Below are 25,996 nucleotides of genomic sequence, written 5' to 3' on the forward strand. Positions count from 1 at the left end.
TCCATCTTTAAAATCCTTAAGATCTTTAAAAATCTGATAATTTCAAGTGTCCAAATCACTTAACCCACGTACACGCTGTTTCTTTGATCATAGTACAAAAAGTGAGGATTTTAATAGTGTGAAACCAATGTGTGTATGTAAAATGGATTTATTTTATTGTTAAAACTACGAGCATTGTTGTTGATACGTAATTAATATCATGAACTGCTGATAACATTATACGAAACAATTAAAAACTCTTCATTAGTGCGGTGTACTCTTTCACTGCATGGATTTCAAACTCGCCAATATCACAAGTACACACAATTGATTGCTACAGTATCAGCTCTCAACAATAAATAATGTTAGTTAGTTATCTGAGCTTATTCTGGAAACAAAATTATGAATATTACAAAGGGAATGTGCATGACAAAAATGTTACTATAAAATTTTTATCACAGGGTGTAAAATCACATGATATATTAAGGGGACATAAAAAATACTAAATCCACAGTAGTTTTAATAGTAAGCCTTAGATGTTGAAAATGGAATATGTTCTGATGGTTTCTTCTTATTTAGTTTCTTACAACTTTTTAGATTACCAAATAACATGTTCAATGATGGGAACCCATTCTCAAGCACCTCATTAGGCAAGAACATATTATATTGCCTATATTAATGCGTTTTCCGGAATAAAAAATAATCGTTACAGGTCGATCAGTAATTATATCAAGTGCAAAGTTATAAAGTATGATAAATAAAATAAAAAGGTTTTGTCAACCTAAAGAGGCATTTTCTCAAACTCAATTTTTTGTATTTTTCTCAACCTATAACCGTATCCATTATACATTAACTTATAGTTATTTTGAACTAGAACAAAGACAAACTAATATATTTATTATAGCCCTACCTTCATTTGCCGTATAATTTGCGTACGCGGAGAAGTCATTCTGGTAATCCTCACTCTCCCTTGTATATCTCTTTAGAGGACCTAAAAAACACAAGACTTGTAACAAATTATAACCCTAAGGATGTAATATTATAGCAATTTAAAATATATGGGTCATTATTTAAGCTGTAAAAGACAGTTTTAAAACTGTTTTTTTTTTATAAATTTATAATTTAAAAACTCTTCTCGAACCGAGCGAGAGTTGAAATACACTTTTGACCCATGTGATGAGCTATAATTTTCGTCATTTTGCACTTTTATTTAAACAAACAAAGTTAAAGACGAGGATTATTTTCATGTAATGATAACCTCTCAAACCGACGTCCAACTTGTTTTCAATTGTGACAATGCAAACTACCAGCTGTTTAGTAAGTGATTTAACCATTTGGACTATTACGATTGTGTAGGTGTTCATCATTCTATCGATTTGTCAAACTATTACAAGAATCCAACAATAAGCTACAACCGTTTAAATGGATCGATACATAATTTAGATGCATGCAATTTAATTTTTTTTAATCTAAGCTTACAACTTAGGGAGCAAAAATACTGCACATTCCCTTAGGGGGTAAGAGGGGCACTTTAGACCCGCAACGCATGTATTATTATAATGCATGTATTATACGTATTATAATAAACACGGCTGTTTTTGCTGCAGTATGACGAAAAATCCGGTTTCAACTAGTAGTACTGTAAATAAGTGCTAATGTTAAATGTATGTATATTCATTACATATCCTGCATATATAGTGCATACATCTATATGCTGATACATACATCTAAATACTGGTACAGACATCTATATGCTGATACATACATCTATATGCTAGTGCATACATCTATATCCTAGTAATGCATCTATATGCTGGTAAATACATCTATATGCTGGTACATATATCTATATGCTGGTAAATACATCTATATGCTGGTACATGCATCTATTTGCTGGTACATACATCTATAATCTATAATCTATAACTATCCGCAGTACTATCCTGATAATTAGACCAATTCGTAAATTATAAGAAAAAAATGTGGTTCGGATTCCACTATAAACTGTAGGTCCCTTAGCTGCCATTAGCTTTATGGGCTATTAATTAACAGCTGTGTCTAAGGAACATGTCGGCCTTAGTCACTAACAAGACTACAAGATCGCGCCACTCATCATACACTCATCCTTCACTCATATTTGGGCTAAAATACGCACATAGTGGCGTCCCCATCTTAAATAACTGATAATTGATTGATAATTGAATTGATTGAATTGAATATATGCTGATACATACATCTATATGCTGGTACATACATCTATATGCTGGTACATACATCTATATACTAGTGCATACATCTATATGCTAGTGCATACATCTATATGCTGATACATACATCTATATGCTGGTACATACATCTATATGCTGATACATACATCTATATGCTGGTCGTTGGACAATTAATTCTGGTCACATTGACCAGAAGAGCAGTAACGTTGCGTTGATCGTGATTAAAATTATTATTTATGTGCTGTTTACAATATAATATTATTTAAAGCACCTTAATATCACATTTCTAGAGCTCTTGAATCGGATGATCCTAAATCATCATACATTCCGGGAGAAAATTAACTTTTGAACTACTGGTATGTAGTTAATTAAATATAAAATAAACATCGATGGAATTTAATTAACTCTTACAATTCGGGAAGAGATTTTACAAATTGCATCAGAACCAGAACTCGTCTATGTTTACTTGAACCTTTTTAGAAATGATTTAAAGAATAATCATAGATTATATGTTTTAATGCGGTTTCGTGTTTACATTGTTAACAACGAAATTAATACACAAATCTATTAATTTTGGAAAGTGGTTAAGAATTGAATTAGTCGGTCTATTTAGTATGACCACAATTAATTATCAACTAGTGTTGTAAAAGTAATTTAAGTAATAATTGTTATATAAATCGATATTTTAACTTACAGTAGTTAATCTACCACATGCAACCATACAGGTAAAGAGAAATCTCACCTGCCGAAACCAACGCCAGGAGGCAAAATGAAGTCCATAGTTTGCCCAATCCGCCCCTCACCATCTGCAACAAAGAAATGAGTAACTGAAAAATATAAATACCATAGCATGATGTACATAAAATGCATTCATAACACACACATAAAAAGTGCCTAACCTTACTAAGTGCATGGGATACACTATTGCATTTTAATATATCTGGTCAGATACAACCTGTTTAAACCGTCAGTCAAAATAAGAACTACAATAAGTAAGTTTAATTACGGTAATTATGACTCCGTTATTATTAACCTAGAAGAATTATTATTTATTCAACAGAGAATCAACATAGGGAAGTTTGTTATTATTATTTACTGATACGTTTTAATATGAAACAAACGCACGGTTTTTTTTATTGCATGTGTCTCGCTAGAACCCAAAATTAACGTTTTCAATCATAACACTGTTAACAGAAAACGGACAATAAATTTAAAAACCTCAGAATGAAAAAGCGTCTACCACAAAGTAGCTAATAGACACAATAAAATTAAGATTTTGCCCGTTTAAACTTCTTTTGTGTCCTGATGGTTTTTGCGACAATAGAAAAAGCATTTAAAAAAGAAGTACATAAAAGGTCCCCGACTATAATTTTTTTTATTGGCAATTTACTAGAAAAAGTAGTTTAGTGTGACCTATGGAAAATATTTGTAAAATTATACCCTGCTAATTAAATAGATGATTTCTGTTATAGCATTCTAATGCTGTAAACTCTAAAACCTGATTAATATATTCTATTGAAATACTAAGTAGAAAATGTTTTATAAGGTTTGTGATTAGCACTATCTGCAGTCGTAGCTTCAAACACAGTTTGGGAATTTATAAAATAATTATTTTTAATAATCTGAGCAAGAAACGTACCTAAAGTAGATAAGGCACAGATATAAAAATGTGTAACAATTAATTGAGAAGATATCAAGAGAAATTTGTGTAGAAACTGGTTAACCGGACGTTGATTGCACGAACAGACTTCAGTGTCCAGCAGTTTATGTAACGAGTAGACGAGTCAGCAGCATTGTTTGGGGTAGCATTTGTATGTATTATGGATGAGTTGGTTATCTGTGGCTTTGGGGATTGTTTCTTTTATTTATAACATTGCTTTCAGAGAAGAGATGTCCAAAAAAGCTACTCTCCTCACTTGAGATACCCAGTCTCACTTTAGCTTCATTAATAGTTATGTATTTTAATCCCTTCAGTTATCAAATAAACACTAGCTGCACAAAACCTCAGTTATTAGATGAGTTTTAACGAATTTTGAACATCTATGATCTACTAGAATATTAAATATAAAGAATTAAAATAACACTACTTGATGTAGGGTTACCACTTAACTATCGATATTCACATATTGTGTGAGGTTGGAGTGTAAAAAAAACCGATAATCTATTTCGATCTTATACTATATAAGGATTTATTTCACTATCTTGAAAGTAGATTCGGATGAGGAAGAGACGTTATCTGAACATCAGAAATTGCAAGCCCAGATTATCCTCCGAGGCAACTCTTAGATCAAACAAGGGAGGATGAACTCTATTCAATCTTAAGTTAGCCCTCCATGAGTTACAAAAATCATAATTTGCTGGGTTAAGGATGCACTTCGTTGGGGACACATTTCCTCGAAGGAAAAGTGTAAACATTTGAAAACAATTGTGCGGACTTTAAGATAATGATTACATTTTAAACCGATGTCAATATATAATGTATAAAAATAAATATATTAAAATTCTAAAAGTAGTATTGAGATTTAACGATAAGCAGTGTTAAAGTCTATGGACGTAGAAGAAAGGTTTCTGATACTTCTTTCATGCAGCGAGTCAGTCGTCGACTTCTTTTGTGAGAATTATTAATTTATATCCCTCAAAGCTGACTGCCTGGGAAGATTACTCTTTATAAATAGTTCAGTGAGATGTTTTATTTACTTCTATCCTTTCAACACTCTACTTTGAAACTAAATGGTTTGTCAGTTAAAAAACCATACTCTTCACAGCATATTTATTAGAATATGCAGGTATTAATGTTGTATTTTTATTTGTATTATTTAGCCATGTTATGGACTGATAACACTACAAAAATCGTTTTAATCTAAGTAGTCATAAATATGCTATGTCTATGAAAACATTTGTTACATATGATACAATACGAAAACTGATGTGTTGTCAAGTTATTAACTGACCAAATCACAGATTTATAAACGTGACTGATTACCTACTCATTAACCCATTGACTGATTATTGGCATAGAAGTTTTAAGGGCGTCTAAGATTTATGAGTTGAAAGTGGACCACCAGATATACTAAAGTTAACGCTAAGTTGGAATTCGAGCTAAATCACAGCATAGTTATATTGCTAAAAGTGTGTTGTTGATTGACGGGATTTGAGCGTAGGCTTTCAAAACACAAGTCCTGCGCTCTAAAAGCAAGATTAGCTATACCATATACTTTCTTTGGCATAACATTATATTTTTCAGGTTAGGATATACTTTGGGATACCCTGTACAGCTCAATAGACTCAATAGCCTAAGAAAGTCAAATATTGTCTTAACTCTCATACCACCTTCTTGTTTAAATATCTATACAACACAAATTATATAGTACAGTAGTAAAAGATAGACCCTAGATAATGTGTATAAATGATTAATTTATCCTAGACTTTCTGACTAAATGTCAACACGTACCTATACGTTATTGAGTTTGAGAGAGCTGTTAAACCTGTTTATAATACTGTACAATACCCGAGTGTTAATCACTGGCAATCGCAGAATGTCAAATCAGCAAGGTAAACATCCGATCAGCTGATTCATGCGTCACTGCAAACAATTGAAACGTTTCAAAACATTTAATCTACGTCTGATTACAAACAGAGATTCAGTTCACTTTACTTGACTGATAAGTCAACTGTAACTGGAATGGTTTGTATGATTCACGATTTCTTAGAAAACATCTTTCAACATACCACACTATAGGGATAAAGAAACTGATATTATAGGCTAGTATTTTCTCAAATATTCCTAAATGACAGAGTGAATGGTTCTAATCAGCATCAATTTAAAGTTTAAACTATTTTAATTAGTACTGAAATTAATGGTCTCCAATATATAGGTTTTGTTACTTCACCTATAGATATTTATGCGATAAAAAAGATCCAAATATATTTGGATTATTTAAATTTATCAACGGTAATAAGATCTTTTGATTTCGCTAATTCTCTTATTTGTTAGTTACAGGTGAATAGAAAACATTCAAAGGTGAGAAAGACAAAAACTATAAGTGTTTTTACGGACGCAAGTTTTACCACGAGTCAACACAGTTTAGGTTTACCATAGCATTTAGCATTTCAATTGATCAAATTGTAATGTAAGCAATTATGTAATTATTGGTTTTGTTTGGTTGAAAATACAAGTATCGTCGGTAATATTTACCAACTGATATTGCTAGTTTGGCCTTAGTTAATGTAAAATTGCATAACAACCAAATTGTTCTTTAAATTCTGCTCCTCTCTGCATGTATTACAACACAAATTAAAATTAAACCTTTAAACTTTTATGATTTATTGGTTACGAGGGCAAAATTATAAAAATAGAGTAAGTACTGAAATATTCTATTAAGCCACCTTGTATGAGACAGTAAAGCTATCTTTATCGCACCTTTGGGAGCAACTACGACATTCATCTTGTCAATGTAAATGTAACAGCAGTTTCAATGTTGAAAACAACTGTTTGTGACAAGGTATAACCTAGCTCATTTCATTTCCTGAACAGCTAACTTCTGTTACGACGGTCGAACCTTTATTACCTGAACCTATAATTAATTGTACATTTAATTTAGAGTGTAATTTTATAAATTATTTACTGCAAACCTACATTGTGGGTTTTCAAGTTTGTACATTTTAGTTACTCATAACTTTTTTGTAAATCCATTCCAAATTATGTTTAGAATTTTATTTGCTGTGTTTTAAATTTTATTTCATCTAAATCTGTCCCATAACAAATAGTTTTAGTTAAATGTAAAAATTTTAAAATTTGTGTTTTGGAAGAAAACATTTGTATGTTACTTCGCTTCTCAGACCTGAAAAAGAGACTCTTAAGTCATAGTACTAGAAAGGGGTGGTATAAGGTTGTCTTTAGAGATAGATAATTTACAACATTGTTTATGAAATCAGATACTCGAAAATCTTTTTGGCTAACCAATGGCAATTGTTTTAACTTTAAACACTTTATATTATTTATTAACTTTATATTTTTTTATATAAGTCCCACGAGAGGTGCCTCAAATTGATAACGGAAAAAACGGCTTAACGTACAAGGATTAAATAAAATTATTTCCCACTAACTCGATTCCAAGGAATAATGTAAAAATATACGCCTTTAAAATGGTGTATAACATGACATATATTTACATTTAAAAATTCCGAGATTTGAACAAGTGACTCTCAGTTTTTGGCACACCCTGTATTGGAAAAAAGTTAAAAATATATATATATTTTTTTTCATTATTACTTGGACACACCCTGTATAATCATTGTCTATTTAACGGTGGAATGCTGTAACCAAAATTATGGCATGTGTGTAGATACTTGGTATTCTTTATTTACTATGTAACAGAGGCAATAGTTGTTGTTTGGTTTTGTCGTAAACTATCCTTACATAGCCTATGGTATTACCATGTGCCTAATGTATTACCACAGACAATTATTACTAAATAGAGGCGTTGAATTGTTGTTTTAATATTCTTACGAGCAGTGATCGCATTATCGTATACGATAGGGTAGGATATATCGGTCAATCGTGTAATGTAAACAAGGCTTCTAACGGAAATCTTTTCAGATAGGTTGACAAAGGAGCTGTGAGCTGGTGGCATCTTTTGATGTGGATAATAATAAATAACGGAAGCCTTATGTTTGACCTGTTCGAGATTGGTTGGGATGAGGAAATGTGTTTACAAGAAGCCTCTCATACTGACCTACATGGTGTGAGAGAAAGCTTCTCATGAACTTAAAATTTACAAATAACATGAGAACCAAAGAATACAAATTAACTTTTATTTTACTTCCAAGTATTACATTTTTGTAATTGTGTGAGAGTGTGAGAGAGATTTCCTTGAGGCTCAACATACTTTACGTAGTTGTTAAATAACTTTTGGTGTTCGATGGGATTTGAAGCAAAGACCTCGATGACCTAAGCACAGACAATATTGTGACCAAAGCCTCGCATTCTACTACTTGACCAGTTTGCTACAAAATACAATAGTGATAATCCTATTTTAGTGGTATTGTGGGCACTGTGTTTACTTTGTATTTGTATAGCAATCTTCTCCTATACACCAAATTCTGAGAGATAGTAGCCTACCTGGTAGCGAATTTCCCTATATGCTATTACCGTAGAAGGCACGGTAAGACCTAGGCCCGGGCCAATTTACTTTTTCATTTAAATGCCCCCAGAGGCCAAAACACTATTCGTTCGTATTTATTAACTTTTAAGCTCGCTAACTTTTTTGACACCTTTTACTGAAAAATACTTTTTATTACCCTCCTTTTAGTTACAAACCTAGGTACTCATTGAACCGAATGTTATTTAAATATATTTAAGTGAAAATCAAATCAGGCAAATGGAAATTACCTTAGTCTGCAGGTTTGCTGTGGCGGGGATATTTTAATATTAAATTTGGTACATTATAGCATTCTCATTCAATATATTTGGTTGGCAATAATTGACACCCTATGTGTCATTATTACAGTATTCTTATTATAATATATTTGTCTTACCAGTTCAAGGGCAAGTCACAACAATGAATGTCTTATTATAATATGTATTATAATAATTATAATAATATATTATATGTGTTATTATTATAAGTCTTGAGTATCAAATATATCTTATTATTTTTTAACTTTATCTATTCACAATATTTGATTATCCCTAATGTTCAGGAAAACAAATTTAAACCATTGTCACGTAATCAAGTTGAAAATATTTCTTCTGACAAAGGATAAAATGGATATTTAGGGAGAACAGTTGAAAACTGCCAAATCGGACGTGGAAGAAGTGAGAGAAGTGCAAATTATTGATTGAGCTTGTATGACTGTCAGTGGCGCGGCGCCGAGACGACGGTCATGGAGGCGCTCCAGCACAGGGGCGGACTGCCAAGAGGAGGGATAACACTGGGCAGCTTTGGACATGTTATTGTTGACATTTCTAGTGTGAATAAAAACATACATATAATTTAAAATGTAAATCTAAAGCGAAGTTCTAGCTATTACATTTAATAAAGATAATGTAAACCTAAATATTGTCAACTATATACTGTATAACAGTTTTATAGAGAATATTTGTAACTAATATGGAACAAAAAGTATGTTTTACATTTTTTTGCGTGGGACAAACATGTTATCTTATTAAACCTTTGACTATTAATACAACTACTCATGATGAAACTCAGTGCATTTGCCTCAAATTTCTTGTGATTTGATTGTATATCAAACTTTGTATTCACAGCATTATTTCAAAAATATATTACAATATTATCTGATATAAATTGTTCCTTACTCCTTTGGATTTCTTTAATAAGCTTGATTTTATTTATTTGTTTCTTATATGTATATAATTTAATATCGTACGTAATTTTACCGTGTAATAATTGTGTATATTAGATTAAGAATATTTAAACTTCAATGTAATATGTGCACATATTCAATACAGATATTGAAATTAAATTAAATAAGCTTAAATAAGCTTGAATAGTTTAGGCACATTGTTCTTGAAAGGATAAAAGACAACGTGAAGCCGTAGTTTAAAAAGAAGAAAAAACAACACCATGATTGTAGTTATTGGTTTATCATAGTAGAATATTTTGGGTTGTATAGACAAACCTAGTTGTTTCAAGAACGACTATGTGCTCTGTCGTTTTGTTCTCTCTCTATGCAAAATAAGCATGGATTTAGTATTTTTGTTCTTTGAAAAACTAACTACTGTATAATAGAGTTACACTAATATGCTTTGTTGATATTTGGCTAATTACTCCAATAGCAATCACCACTACAGTACAAAATTCATTTTATACGTGAAGCTTGTCTCTAGCTGTTGGAGTGCGGGTGCTCTATCATGGGGACGTTGGTTAGAATCCGTCCAATCACAATGGACTTTAAACCTTGTAATATGACCTTGTAAATGCCATGTAAGTAAATGTGGCCTTCGTTTGATAGTTCTAAGTCCACATTTACTATAGGTACTTATATAAGGAAAACAACAGAGAATATGCAACTTTCTCCGTAATTAAGAAACCATTAATGTTTTACGGTAATCAATTAACTTAAATTCTATTTTACCAATGCTTTTGACAACAATTTACAATTCAACGTAACACCGTATAACCTACGCATTTAAACAGAATTTATAGTAACACATTTTAATTTCAATATCAAGCTAGTGTTGTGTACAGCAAATAATTATGAAAATCGAAAATGTGCTGTTTGAGAAAATGTTAGGATTTTACAAAGAGAAAACAAATTTCCTTCTTTAAACACGATCCGAGTGTTGTCTCTGGGAAATGTTGTAATCGAACGATGACAAGTCGAAAAACATTTATATTCTCAGTCTAACCCTTCTCCACGAGAGTGTAATACTCAAGGGGTTTCTCGAAGCTTTATTTTTTATCAAAACCAATACATTTGATGTATTAAAATTTAAAAGTGTAATAATCATTTTAACTTAAAGTTTATACCTGACACCGTAAGTAGACTAGTAACTGTAGTGTTACATAAACTCACCCTTTAAACCAACTTCAGTTTTCTGGTAGAATATTCTTGTAGTTTTACTGCTTCCCGGTTTGAAAGGTATCCTGATATCTGGAACAGATTAATTACAGGGTTATTCAAACTGTCGAAAGTACTTTTTAATAGTTTGAAAATGAGGCTGAGGCTATATACTCTATACTAGGTAATAAAAATAAAATGTCATTATCATGTATGGCTTGTAGTGCAGGGAGTTCTAGCTTGGTGGCTCTATAGTAAAGGTTAACTCCAAGCAATATCCAATTGGTAAGCGATTGGTGGTTGGAAGGAGTTGGACTCGGACAACCAAGTCAGAATCCCCAAATATAACCACGATCAAATATTTTTAACGAGTCAAAATAAAATTATGGAATAGACGGGTTCAAGAAGCTATGTGACTTGACAATTTTAAGTGAGATCAATACAAAACACAATAAACACAATATTACACACAATAAACACAATATAAATAAATAAATCGTTTATATGAATAAAAATAGTCTTGGGCCAGATTAGGATAAGGATTGCACTAAATCTGAAATCAATTATTCAAATGTACACGTAATATGCCCCCAATTATAGTTATACCGAAAAAGATATACTTATAGTACTGTATTATAAAAAAAGAAAACAGTAATATAGCTGGTACTTAGATAACCATGAATAGAATTAAGAAATTACACTCTCTTTGAAATGGAATTTCGCCGTTGGAATATGAATGTGGCAATTTACACAATATTAAATCTGACTGCGACGCGAAGCTGCTTTTAAGTCTTTGAATAAAAAATCAAGTTTAGCTGGTGCAAAGGAGTGCATCGAAATATAATGCGGATGTTATCAAAGTACGTTGATAACTTATCGTTATGTTGAAAACTAACTATGAGATTACTTTGACCATATTTTTATAACATTAAAGACGGTTTAAATTGAAAGATTATAGTGTTGAGTCATGATTTTCTCAAGCTGTAATACATTTATGTTCTGATTTTGCATTTGAGTCTTTGACTAGTATTTTCAAACCAATACTTTAATATCACCACAATATACTCTGATTAACCTAAGTGACAAAATATTTTGAATAGTTAATCGTCTATTACCTTGGGGAGCGAGCTGGTCTAGAAGTAGAGCACCAAGCAAACTAGACCAAGCAAACTGGGGTAGAGCAGTTTAGGGCTTTGGTCCTTTAATGCCCTAGTTCAAACCCCGTATATCAACAATGACTTTTAAACCATGTAATAATAGAGCGATCCTCCAAGCCTAACGTATGTGTGTAGAGCCTAGGGTCCTGGGATGTAAAGGGGAAACATTTTGAGGATGTGAATATAAAAAGATGAGGTTAACTGTAAGAAAGGACCATGAGGTCCTAAGTTCGCCTTAATAGAGAAGCATTTTCATTTCATTTTAATAATATAATATCTTCTACTGGTATCACTATTACGTTTTTTTTTTATGATATCGTCAGTTTAAAATAGAGATATTGAAAGGATTGAATTTCATTTTGGACTAGGACCAACCGAAATTGATTTCAGGCAGTTGGCGATACAGAAAATCGAATAGTGAATACGTTTAGTAAATTCGGCCTACGTTAGGAGAATGAGTCTGTAATTCCAAATCTAGTTTACTATTATTAAAGAGCAGATATTTAGTTGAAATTTGAGACAGTTGTCTTAGCTGAACGTTAATTTTAGCCCCAACTAATTAATTAACCTGACAGATTGATCAGCCGGTATACAGAATATTTTTATCGACCTAAATAGATTATTACATCACCAATTCCAAGACTTTTTAATCACCACTTTTTTATTTATGACTAACTGTACGCAATAGCATCATTGCCTGTTCACAATAGTGATGATTTTTAAATGTGAAAACTTTGCTGACCTACATTCTAACATGTCATGTAAATAAACACTACCTAATCGTGCAACAGCTGGCATGTTTTATGCATATGCTATCACTTAGCTTATTTATGCATTTTAGTTACGATTCTTAATTTGTTTGCCAATTGTTTTTCTTTAGTTTTGTTAATTTCTTCTTGTCATCAGATCTTTAAAAAAATCATAAAGCTGCTTGAAGATGCTTTTGGTTATAGTTTTCTTCAATATATTAAATAAATCTTTGAATTATAAAATGTGGTTAGTATAATGGTATAAGGTATAATCTACGATGGCTGTATTAACTGAAGAAACTTTCAAGGTCCCCATGAATGTGGATGGTATAAGTAGAGTGTATTATTAGTTTTACTCTTCATTTTATCATCAACATTACAGGTGAAAGTCGCTATAAAACATGTTTAAGACTCTATGAGTTGCTTCTATACGGTACAGAGCGAATATGCAAGAAAATATTACATCTCGTTGTTTATAAATTCGTTACTCGGAAATAAGTTTTAAACCAAGTCATGCTAGTGTCAATGCATTCATTCATTCTAAGGCAACAGAAAATTCTCAGTAATGCTTGGATTATAATGGTTCAGTGAGAATTATCCATCCACAGCCTTGGGTATAAAATATAAATATTACATTGTATGGACTTGTTTCAGTTGCAAACGCCTAAGCTGTTGCCATCCTTCACAATATTATTTATTTGCTAAACTTATAAGGTTATTTAAGCTTTACATTTCACCGAATGTTTCTACATCAACAAACAATATCTGCCTCGATCTGCTGATATGGAAATACGAGTTGTACGAGTTGCGGGCTGGAGGACAGAATAGACATAGAGTGTGCGGATGAGTTAAATGTAGCAAACGTTGTGTTCTCCCAAAGGAATATAGATGTATCATTTACGTGGCCTAAGCCCCGACCTGCCACAGCACAGCTATTGCATATTAAAATGCCAGTCGTAAACATAAAGTTTTAAATAAGCAAAAATAACATTGCATTCATAACAGTTTCTGCAATAACATCCTATTAACAAATTTACTGTTTCAATTTTTAAGCCCCCGCTTTTTTTTAATCTAAGAAAACGGCTGGACTACCATCAGGCAATAGGTATACAAAGAGTACAATTAATTTTAATTTTAGTGAAATAATAGCTGATATTTCAATACCCTCGCCGCAGCAAACCTGCCGACTAAGCGAATTCCCATTTGTCAGAATTGATTTTCAATTAAATATATTTAAAAAACGTTAGGTTTAACGTTTTTACCTAGCAGTACCTAGGTTTGCTGCTACAAGGAAACTAATAAAGAGTGATTTTTTGTAAAATATTAATATCTTAGTATAAAATAAAGAAATTTTCCAAATTTGATAAAAATATATCCATAAACAAACTACAACCATAGATTAAAAGAAGTAGACACCTTTTATCTATGCTACAACATTTGATATTATTCTCTATAAGAACAACATGGGAATTTTAAATTTATTTGTTTTTCTTCAGTTTTAATAACCGTATAAAACACTTTGATATACTATTTTTTAAGCTCTTTAAAAAGGTCTAGAGAGAAATTGGAAAATTTTGTGTTTTCAGGATCCAAAATGTGAAAAACCAATTTTTATCCCATAAAACCCCGTTTACATGGTCATAATCGGAGGCTAATGTAGTTCGCAAACTCATTCAAGTTTTTCCCGCCTTACACCTTTAAACCAAATGTCATCAAAATTGGACAAGAATTACTCGAGTCATCGCGTTCACGGACACATATATAACTCTCTCTGTATGGTATATACATATACAATTTGAACGAATGGTGTTTTTGGCCTCTGGGGACATCAAAATGAAAAAGTAAATTGGTCCCGGGCCACCTACGGCAATAGCTACTTCCCAACAATTAACTTTCAATATATTGACAACTTTAAAAATAGTAGTTATTTTTAGTGTTCCATACTTTTGTAGCGTTTTGCTAAAATGTCTGAATGAGACAAAATTGCTTTGTCCGACAATGGGCTGGACTGTAAACCGCTGAAATACATCGGCCTGTGATGAATAGCCCGCTTTGAGGCTTGGAGACATGGAATAAAACAGATGATATTGTTATATGTTGTGTACATGAATTGCGAATTCTATTTAACTTAACGGACATATCTGAAAAGTGATATGTGTTTAACGCAATGTTTTATCCAATAGAGTGTGTCTCAAAAATTGACGACGTCAATGAAAATTGTTTGATAACCAGACTTGTCCATATCATTGATCATATTATGCTGCTAGTTACCAACAATTACGTGTTGGTTTAGCTCATCTATCACCAAGTGACTTGTGAATATAACGATAAGCTCGATCGTTTTGCTAACTAATGATTCTGTTGAAACAGCCCTCTGTTCAAGGTAATCCTAGTCGATCTGGTTTCTTGCCCAACGATAAGGAATAAGGGCACAATTGTTGGAGTTAATATTAAACTGATATTAGTGATGAAACAATGAAACTGCAAACAAATTAATAGTTTTTTTGTCTCAGTAGATCCATTTATTTGGTAATTTGTGCATTTAAAAAATATACCTACTTAGAGTAGTTGTAAGTGTTTATAAATGTTGACAACAGCAAGCCTACACTAAAAATAGATTTGATCTTAAAGTCAGTATTGATTCGGAGACTTATATATATTATAGTTTTAGTTATAGAATATTATAGTTTCATGTATCGTTATTTAATTTACATCCTTATAATCCCCTACTACTGCTGACTCCGACAGAGGCAATCATCCCCTAGCATCAGCACCTAAGCTGTTTTACAGTTTTACATTTTAGTTTTACAGATCTTGGTCGACCAACTTGCTAATGAGATCTAGATCTTCGTCCCACTTACAAATAGTTCCAAGAACTGCAATACCTAGAATACCTCATTTTCTTGATGGAAATACCATTAATACTTTGTCAAGTAATCCATCTATTTTATTAATAAGAAAAGATCTAATAAAACCTTTAAACCATCTAATAAAGTTTCATTTAGTTAGTATAAAAACCCTTGAATTACACGACAAACACTTTTTTTGGGAAAATTGGTGTTTTGTATTAGTATTTTTTCACTCTTAAAATAATAAAAGTTGTGCCCAAAAATTTATTTATATTAAAAGAATATAGTTACATTGCAAAAAATATTCTAATCAACTCTATCTATTCAAAAACACATTACAACACCACATAGTATTTGATTGTCGGATGTTTGGTTTTAGTTTTATGTTTTTAGTTTTAAATTATATTTTTGTATAGTATTAAGCTAGTTGACAAGTTGTATCTGAGGAACGCTATCGAATAAATGCATTTGTTACTGAATTCAAAATGAAATCTGGAAAGTATCGTACATTACCAGCAAGGAACACAATGTACATTGTTTTTTGATACTAGGATTATTTTAAACTTCATCCAAGCTACGCCCAAAACATATAAATTTTCCTTTTCTCCAAGGAAAATGTGTGCAGTAGTTTACAAAAAATGCTTAGATCTTAGTTTTTAATACTTTTTAGAGATTTATAATAATTAGCTAATTAAACCTGGTAAATTCCTTTAAACTACGTCATTGGTGGATTAACGAAAACCTCCTTTACCTAATTGGTTGTTTACCAACAATGTTTGTTAAGAAAATACCACGATGTGTCGCAGCGAGCTAAATAATACACATAGAATATGAGACAGAAATTCAATCCTTCTAGAGAAATTTAGTGTAAACAAACCATAAGAAACCCGCTTACAAAACACATGTGTTACTTTACTAAACACGATCAATAATTACAACATGTGTGTTATTATTTATCTCAACGGACATGACTTTAGATATTCAATTTTTAATCACACAATTACTATCGAATTTTACCAGAAAATACAATATTTAGATGGCAAAGCAAATATTTAAGCAACAATCGTATTGAAAATTTGAATTGGGAAATCACAGGCAAACAATTTATATAAATTAAACAATGATGATACTATTGTAAAATGTGTTGTTATATTGGATGAGTCTTAGGTTTCAGAAATCTTTTTTATGATAGTACCATCTTGACAACAAAGTGCCTGGTAAATATTATTACTACGAAAGCTAAGCTTAGAGGGGTTAATAATTTACTTTGATGATAATCTTGAGGTTTGGCATTTGTTTAGCTATTTATTGTTTCCCTTGTTTACTTAAGGCTGATAGTTATTAGCTAATTTTTAATACTCCTTCAATTAATTTTTAACATTTGCTATGATATTTGTAATGATCCTGGCGGAGGAGTTAGGTGATCTTTATCAGTTTAGCCATCCCTTCTTACACTTAAAGATTTCCCTATATTAAACTTCACCTTTAACACAATTTGGTGGATCGTTATCAATGATAGGCTAATAGAAATCGCCAGATCAACCAAATATTGACTTAGTAGTTTTCCCACAATTTATGAGAGAGTTTCAGGCATCACATTTCAAAACTATTCCTAGTAGTTTATCAATGGACCTGCTGATAAGCACAAATAACCTTGCACAGGCGAGTCACCCACCTGATTTGTCACAAACTATTTTCGTCCATGTGATTGATTGAGTTCCTTGTCACAGGCGAAGAGTGTCCTTGTTGAAGTGTCAATGGGAGATGTGTCATCATTTGTACTTTCTCTACAATGTTACAGTGTCAATATAGTGTAGTGGCGTGGCTGCTGTGCGTACAAGCTGACTCACAGTAGTTGTCTGTGGCTGTGGCGAGCGTGTACAATGACGAGGAAAATTATTAGTTCAATACCAATAAGTATTATTTTATCGCACAGATTTTGATTGAAGGATTTTTTATACAAAGACCCCAGAGTTCTTGTCAATTAAACATCCAGTATTTGATTGTTTGGTAGATGGGTTAGGTTCTTACCTGAACTACCACTTGTTAAAGTAGCCGACGAACTATTGAGTAGCTGCTAAATGCCATTGGTGAGTAACACAGGCTTCCTGGATACAACTTTTACACTTAATCCACGGCTATTATGTAAAATATTTTGGCCTTAACAGTCAGTAGTTTGAAAGATAATATACATTTCAAGATACAGTAGGTAGTGAGTTTGTTTGGATTTGGTAATACATGTTATCGGCTATTTGTTAAATAAAACATTATATGTGTTCAAATTTTACTTAAAAATTTAATATAATGATTCGTTAAGCAATTTTACAGTTAATTCTATTTATTTACTATTTCAAATAAAAACACGTAATATTTCTTATTACGTGAATATACACGAAATAGTATATTCACTCAATGAAGACACGTAATATTCTTTTTTCTAAAACCACGAAATATATTTTTTTAACCTGTTTAAATAACTTGCCTATGAAACGTGTACAACGAAGCCAACACACATGAATAGATTTGAGATTGCAGTTAAACTATAATAGAAAAATTAAAATATGTCACCATTCCATTAAAAAATACTTATGGATAATCATTTAATTCTTAGTATGTTGTTTAACACGATATAAACAAAGAATTGCCAATAATTCCACACCTTATTTTTCTACAAGAAACCTTCCAAAACTCAATAGGCAAGTTTATTTTACTTTTTAAAAGACTATTAAATCATCAAGAAAACAAACAACGACTTTCAGTGAATAAATTCAAAAAGTCGGTTGGGAATAGATATGCAAAAGCAGACATCATCGAGTCAGTGTATATTGGGTTATGCATAAAACATCCTCCTGAATGTATATTGCAGCTTGTCTCTTGCAATGGCGCTACTTCTGCTGGTGACACTACTTTATGGGTTTCGTCAAAACAGATTAACCTACATGTTTGCTTATACTGTAAATGCATATTGATGATGATGATGATGTGAAAGTTTGATAACAAATAAAAACTGTATCAATATACAGTATATAATTTTAACGGAAAGTAAATAAAAGAAACGTCTTATAACACTTAAAACATATATTTACGCTTATACTGTTACTCACAAGACGGTAAATATACAAAAAAGATGGTAAGTGGTGATCGATTTTGATTGGACACTCCAATCATCATCAGACCCAATAGGCGAAATAATAATTTTAACAAAATTCAATAGTACAGTAATATGTATAAAAGATCAAAAAGTGCATTCCTAAATTTTCATATTTTTATAACTACTCTATACCTAGTTCACCTATGTTAGTATCAGGTCTTACAACTACAGGTACCTTACTTCATTATCGACCAATCTTTGGGATCCTGATTTCGATTAACTCCTTTGATGACCAAACAACTTTGCAAGTCATGAAGTCGTTAAAGAGGGTAGGTTTCGATTTGTGTAATTATAATCTTATGGTGTTGATTGTAGATATTAAAAATACTGAGAAGAACAATTATCTTGAGTGAAGCAAGTTGTAAAATGACGTTTAGTAAAACCCTCTATTTGAAAATAAATCTAAGAATAAAATGGCTGTAACATGATCACATACAAATTTCCGTAAACAAATACTTGAGGCTTCGGAAAACTGTTGCTAAATGGTAAATTAGTTAGCCAGTTTCTGGGAAGTTTGACAAACGACAACACCATGTTTACAGTTGACTAGGTTCCGTGAGTGTGTGTGTGTGTGTGTCCGTAGGTGTTTGTGTGTGTATGTGTCAGCTAATGCCAATGGTGGTGCCGCATGAAACAACATTAGTGACTCAACCACTACGACTACTGAGTTAAATTTTGCAACGCTGCACAAACTTTCAGGGCATTAGCGCGGCCATTTACATCACTGATTACTGCATTTGTAAACAGAATTAAACCTAGAGGGTGGAATCCATTTCAAGGACTTGTTTCCAATGCCGCGTATAAGCTTAATTGATGTGATAAATCTGCAAACATGACATTGAATTTCGTTAAAATATTGATATTGGTTTTTTACTTAAGTGAGCCTTTCTTCAGATTATGTTATTGTTGCTTAAAGATTTTATTGCGCGTGATTGAAATGTTTCGGAATCTGAAATCCGACCATTTCTAATTCCACTAGAAGTATATAATATAGCAGTTATCCGACATTTGTAAACGAATGCTGGTGACTAAGTTCTAGAGTCAACCCGTTTACCTTATCTGCTCCACAATAACGTTTCTCAACAAACACAGTTTATCAAGAAGTACGTGTTTATACCAAGAGAGTACTATCTTTGACAATAATTCAACAGAATAATTTTCAAATGAATCATAGTCTATTAATTATTAACTATGATTGTGCACGTATTCACTATTACGGAAAATTTCCACTTGTATAGGTTCATAAAAAGAAAATTATATCAGTTTATCAAGTTTTAATCTCTTTACGACGGTACATTACGCTGGTTTATACTGTATCTTGTTTTAAAAGTGCTTGCTAACTGAGATAGTGTCTTAAACATATTTTTCGTTGATTACAAGGACTTTCGACCTAGAGGTTCGAATCTCACGAATCGCCAATGGTTGTTGCCTATGTGGTATTTTGTGATCCGGATGTTCAAATCCTTCATAATCAGTTATTGTAAGTTTACCATAAAAAAATATAGCGTCCTCGTGGGAGGGGAATTTTATACTCATTAGGGAACTAAATTCTGTTTACTAGGCCTAGTTCGTTTGAAATATTTTCTTATCGAGGTCTCTGTCACTATGCTAAATAAACGGTATCAGCAATCTGACATAGTTTCTCCATTAGTTTGTCAACAACCTGTATCATGGGTAGTCGGTGGGAGTAGCTATAATATTTTTGACCTATCACTGCATTAAAATTATCAGATTGTAACACGTGAAAACAGTACGCAAAATAGCACATTTCCGCTCTAAAGTGGGAATAAACATTCACACACGCTAAATCGGCTGTTTTCGCAGTTGTCGATTTTACACCAACCACATTCACGTATCCAGTATGTTATTAACCGATTTTAAATAAAACAACCTATAATAGTTTTTGTGGGTTTTATGGAGAAAATCGTAAATGGTGCAATAGCTATAGTCACACCTACACACACAAACATCACTTCGGAAACCTCTTTTTTGGGTTCAGGGGGACGAAAACAATACTTTGTCCATGTAATATGGTACCGGTATAGAGCAAGAAAGTAACAATATCATCACAGACAGTAGTATGTTTTATCTATGATATTATCAAACCACCCGTCGTTTTCTAAATAAATTGTAAAATATTTAACGTCAGCTCATTTTTTATCTACAGCAAATCGAAAACTGATAAGTTAATAAAACAACAACAAAATCTTACGAACACGTAGACTTAGATTACTTAGATGTCGGCCGTAATATTTTAGCCGGAAATGTTCAACTTTTGTTAAATAATAAAGGCTTCTTAAACCTACCGTTGTGCAATACGGGAGTAGTTACTATTTACTTAGTAGTGCAATGTAACCCAGCCAATACATGTTTTGAGTGTTTCATGTAGTATAACAAACAAATTTTGTTCAGTGATTACTCGAACAACTGGTTCTTTTCTCGGAATCTTGTAAACATATTTTCAAGTATTATCTTTCGCCTGTGTATAAAATGTAAAGTTCCAATAGGACATTGATATAATGTTCGACAAGTACGCTTTGTCCCCCGCCAATTGTAGCTTTTCTCTCCCGTCTACCCAAGTGTTGACTCAACTGCTGTTACTCAGTTGTTTTCCTCCTTCTTTATCGTTTAATTAGCTAATTAAATGGTTAAAGGGAGTTTTGTGATATAAAGATAGTATTTGTATGTTCATCTTTTAATATATTCGACATTAAATAACGATGACGATTGACTGAAAATGCTTATTGGTGAACTGCAGAAATTGTATAGAATAATAACAAATTCATATAATCTATTTAAATTGTTATACTAATAACCTATAGTATTTTTGTAACCCCAAAACAAGCTAGAATGTCAGTTTATCCTGAAGTTTATTACAGTTTAATGTATTTTACATTTTATAGATGGTTGACTTTATTTTTGGCCTATATAGTATGATTATTGAAATATAAATTACCGTCTGGTTAAGCAATTATTGACAATCTAGCCCGACGCCAGAAGGCAATGGTCACAATGCATTGAAACACATAACATGACACATAAATAAAATTAAATATTTTTTTATAACTTTGCAAACTTAAACTAATTGAAACGATTTACATTTGTTGAATGTAGGGTAAAATATATACATCTAAATATGTTCTCATTATAATGTGAACTATTTCTTGTATTTGGTAGAAAAAACATTATACTCCTATATAGATGAAACAATGAAACGTTGTTCACACTGTTACAGGAATAGTTTTTACTGACTTCTTATACCCACCGATTTGACCATCATTCTGAGGTTCTAGAAGAGAAAGATTATGGGTGGTAAATATTCAGGGTAAACATTGCATAGTAGAATCTTTGTAGAATACTGCCTTATATTAACTTAAGGATGGGTCGCTTTTTTAAACGATTTTGCAATTAATAATTTTACTGGTGCTCTTATAATTAATAACTACCTATTTATTTATATGACTCCAAAACTTTTACATTCAGGTAGAGTTTTTTTTCCATTTAGCAGGCTGGTTTACTATGCCGTTAATAGTATATACAAATAATATAAACATGGTGTGAAATGTTTTATATATTTATGAAGTATTGACCCTTGATTCTACATAGGGTAAAAGTAAATTAGGCAGCAGAATATTATTATAGCTGTATATATAAAAACAGAGAAATTTCATGCGCATTATGGTTAAAATACCGATCACCCAATTCAAATTACTATCTAAAATTTATTTCCCGTATTCACGAGTGCAAATATATGTATATTTTGCTCGAAGTTGGTATTTCATTGACTGTTTCATTTCTTGTAACTTTTAAACTACTGTATTTACGAAGAACCAAACAACAAAACAAATGATAATTATAAGCTAACGTTGGACATGTTGTTGTACGTACTCACACCTTGTATTACTTATAAGTAAATACTTTTATGTTTAAAAACCCTTAACACTTTTCTTCGTTCATAAAAAAAAGATTATGAGTCAATATGCAAACACTCACACTACTATACGCATTCAAAATATTCATTATCAATTTTTTTTTTTAAGCGAGCGAAAACATTATAGGCCTACACGATATATAAGCTAGGGAAATATGTTTGCAAAATATAATCATACTAAAGGCAAGAGTTTATCAAATATCATAACTGCGTAACCAATTTCAACATATATATTTGAATATACTATTGAAAATTTTTTTAAACAATATTATAAAATGTATTACATCCCTTATACAAACCGGCATGCCACCAAGCAGCATTGTCACGGTAAAATTTCATTTATTTGTAATGTTATGATTTAAACCACGATCTATTCAGATAATCTTTTCCTTAATACTAAAGCTGTTTCGGTCCTATCAGTAGCCCTTGCATGTTATCACTTACCGATATTTTCTATGTCCTCTCTATGATTCCCGATGTTCACTCGCGAACTGACGGACACTGAATGACACCTACGAGCCGCGCGGCGTCGCCGCACACACGCGCACGCGCTCAAACAGCTGATCGTATTGTTGCAAGGTCATAAATCCTTGAGGCCAAATTACAGCTGACCCGTTCTATATCTCTTCCTCTTCTTCTCTCGCTGTCATCGCAGCCAATTTCCTAGGGAATCCCGTCATACAATACGTCAATTTTACGGACAAACGGACAATTTTCCTGGAACGTGGATGTTTTCCAGGTTACTCAATTGCTTAACTTATCCTGGATTGTGAGTAGTGTTTGTATGGAATACAAGTGTGGTTTAGTGTAAATGTAAATTCGTAGGGTAAACTATTGTGTGTTTGAACATTTTACTGCGCTTTAATTTGTTAATTTTATCCAATATCATAACTCCTGTTTAAAATACTATTTAAAATCTGAATATTAAATACTCGTATTATTTTGTTTTGTCGATAACATTATTATAAAAATTTTAAGTTACTTTTACATATTGCCGTGTACATTCTATCTTTAACCTACAAATAAACTATTTGATGTATGCATCGTAAAAAATAGACATTTAACAATTTACAAAGATACAAAGTAATCAAAAACATTCTCTGCATTCATTTGCAAAAATCTAAAGACAATGCAAAAGATCATTAAATGTTCTTAACATGTTTACGCTTGAACCTAATGTTCAATAAGTGTGAAATCCATGAAAAAAGTGTCATTAGACAAGGAAGTAGCATGTTAAGTGTTAGGCCTACTTATAATTAAAAAATATGATAATTTTAAACAAACTGAAGACACCTAATACCCAATATAGGCTTTTGGACTCGAAACTTAATCTTCGTCAAGACACGATGAATTATTGTCGATACTGTACCAATACCTCATACTGTCAAAAATCTTATACACTCAAGTTTAGAGATCAGCAGAAAAGTAACTGAGCTATTTAGAAAAATGCTGAATCCATATAAATAATATAAATATCTTTGGCTCTAAAAAAAAATATTTTATGATAGTCGTAATCTAAAAAGTGTTTTAGAGTATCAAAACCCCTCTTCTGAATTTGAAAATTTGCACAATATGGATGGTCAATGAAACAGTTTTTATTTATTTCAGAATTTTAACTTCACCCAAAAAGTGTTGTTAATTTTGTAAAATTGTTAACTTTTTTTACTAAACAAAAAAATCTTAAACGCTTGTTCTGAGAGTATTCTTTCGGTTTAAGAACAATTGTAATGCTAAAACATAGGTACATGTAGTAAACAATATGCTAATGATCGAGAAGCAGATCTGGTAACAATCGCAATTAGTTTTAATACGTATCAATCAATGTTGACATTCTGTTTAAATTTTGAATTAGGAAATAAAACATTGCTGTTACAATTGCAATAATGACTGTTTTTGTATCAGTGATGAAAAGAGTTCAAAACCTTCAAAAAGTACACCCGTACAGTAGTAAAAATATGGTTCATAAACTAACCTGGCGATAGCAACAGTTATTATAATAACTTAAACCAATACAAATTATTTCAAGCTACAATAACATCATGATGTCATCATAGCTCAAAGGCGAAAGTTATATGAATCTGATCGTATCAGAAACTTAGTCTACTGTAAGCAGTTGCTTTATCAAGTGATTAAAGCAAGTCTCATTTCCCCCATGATTACCTTTTGATCGTTATACCATTGACTGGTTACAAAAATATCTTAAATATAAAAGAAAAATACTTTTATCTTAAACATTGATACACGTTATTTTTTCATTTATTGCTATTTTTTGGCTTTATAACCAACTATGCTAGACGTATACCTTAATACATGTAATGTCTAGTTTAAAGATTTAATATTAATTACCCCCAATATTGTAATATGTTCAATGTTTCTAAGAAATTTTCCAAATTGCTAATACGGACCTAATGTTAAATATATCAACCAAAAATATTTCAATACAACAAATAAATTCGTGCTAAAATTGTTTTCATTCTTTCATAATTAATAAATATATTATTTGTTTTACTGTATTTTACATTCAAGGCAACTTGAATGATTTTGTAGTAGGCCTACTTGTTAAATTTTAAGATATTAAAGATTTTTGTAGCTCAAAGGTATATTTGGTGTTTGAAAACAATCTTTATCTTGACTAAAGGTAACGGCAAAAACCCATCGTGATCAAATTAAATTTACTCCCCGTAGCAAAAACAGCTACGATTGAGTAAGTAGCAAACAACACATAATATTAAGTTACTCCATTTTATTAAAGCTAATGCATCCCGGGGTATTAATGGAAAGAATCGTGTTTTACGTACAATACCATATTTTATTTCAGCCTTCTACATCGATTAACACACAAATGCATGATTCAATGATGCACAAACAATGCAAAACCAATCAACTATTAGTTCCAGTTGAATCAGTGGTTTAGTGGGAAATCCTTTAGATAACTACGTATTGGGAACAATTTGATTTATAGGTAAACAATAATAATGTGCCGTATTTATTATAATAATTGCTAACAACATATTTAGGTTAATAAATAGTAGTTTTTTTTGTTCAATAGACTTAAAGATGTATAAATAATGAGTGGCAAAAACTAACAATAAATAATGAGTGGGTTAAACTAACAGTGGCATACTTGATGTTAAGGCTGAAAGCACCAATCTCTTTTATTTGACAAGCGTCGAACCTTTTATCAAAAGTTTTTCGATTCCCTGAGGCACAACTCATCGCCAATGCTCTAACTTGCGTTTAATTGCTTTTCAGTTTAATTTGCAACAATGTTCCAACGAGCTGAAAACTTTTCGAAATTGAAATTTATTATAACTTCTGTTTTAAAACCGTTTTATTGCTTTGAAAGGCGTTTAAGGTTGTTAACGTTCTGTTTTTAAAGACATTATGATGAAAAGCATGATGAATAGTTTAGATAGAAGCTGTAAGACT

The 25,996-nt window shown here is 31.6% G+C and overlaps 1 protein-coding gene across 2 annotated transcripts in view; it reads right to left on the bottom strand.

Moving 5' to 3' along the window:
• Nucleotides 1–23,074, bottom strand: part of LOC128982801 (uncharacterized) — a 43,563-nt gene extending 20,489 nt beyond the window's left edge. The window contains exons 1-4 of one of the 2 annotated variants that reach the window (XM_054401813.1): nucleotides 23,012–23,074; nucleotides 10,746–10,823; nucleotides 2,950–3,013; nucleotides 890–970 (exon numbers count right to left, since the gene is read on the bottom strand). In XM_054401813.1, coding sequence (XP_054257788.1) covers nucleotides 890–970; nucleotides 2,950–3,013 — 145 coding nt within the window. In that variant the 5' untranslated portion in view covers nucleotides 10,746–10,823; nucleotides 23,012–23,074. Of the gene's footprint in view, nucleotides 1–889; nucleotides 971–2,901; nucleotides 3,014–10,745; nucleotides 10,824–23,011 lie in introns of those variants that run through there. The other variant, XM_054401814.1, reaches the window with a different exon arrangement.
• Nucleotides 23,075–25,996: the final 2,922 nt, after the last annotated feature.

This window comes from Macrosteles quadrilineatus, unplaced genomic scaffold, assembly GCF_028750875.1.
Source record: "Macrosteles quadrilineatus isolate MER2022 unplaced genomic scaffold, UCM_ALF_1.0 Scaffold_1__1_contigs__length_201487025, whole genome shotgun sequence".
Lineage (NCBI taxonomy): Eukaryota > Metazoa > Arthropoda > Insecta > Hemiptera > Cicadellidae > Macrosteles > Macrosteles quadrilineatus.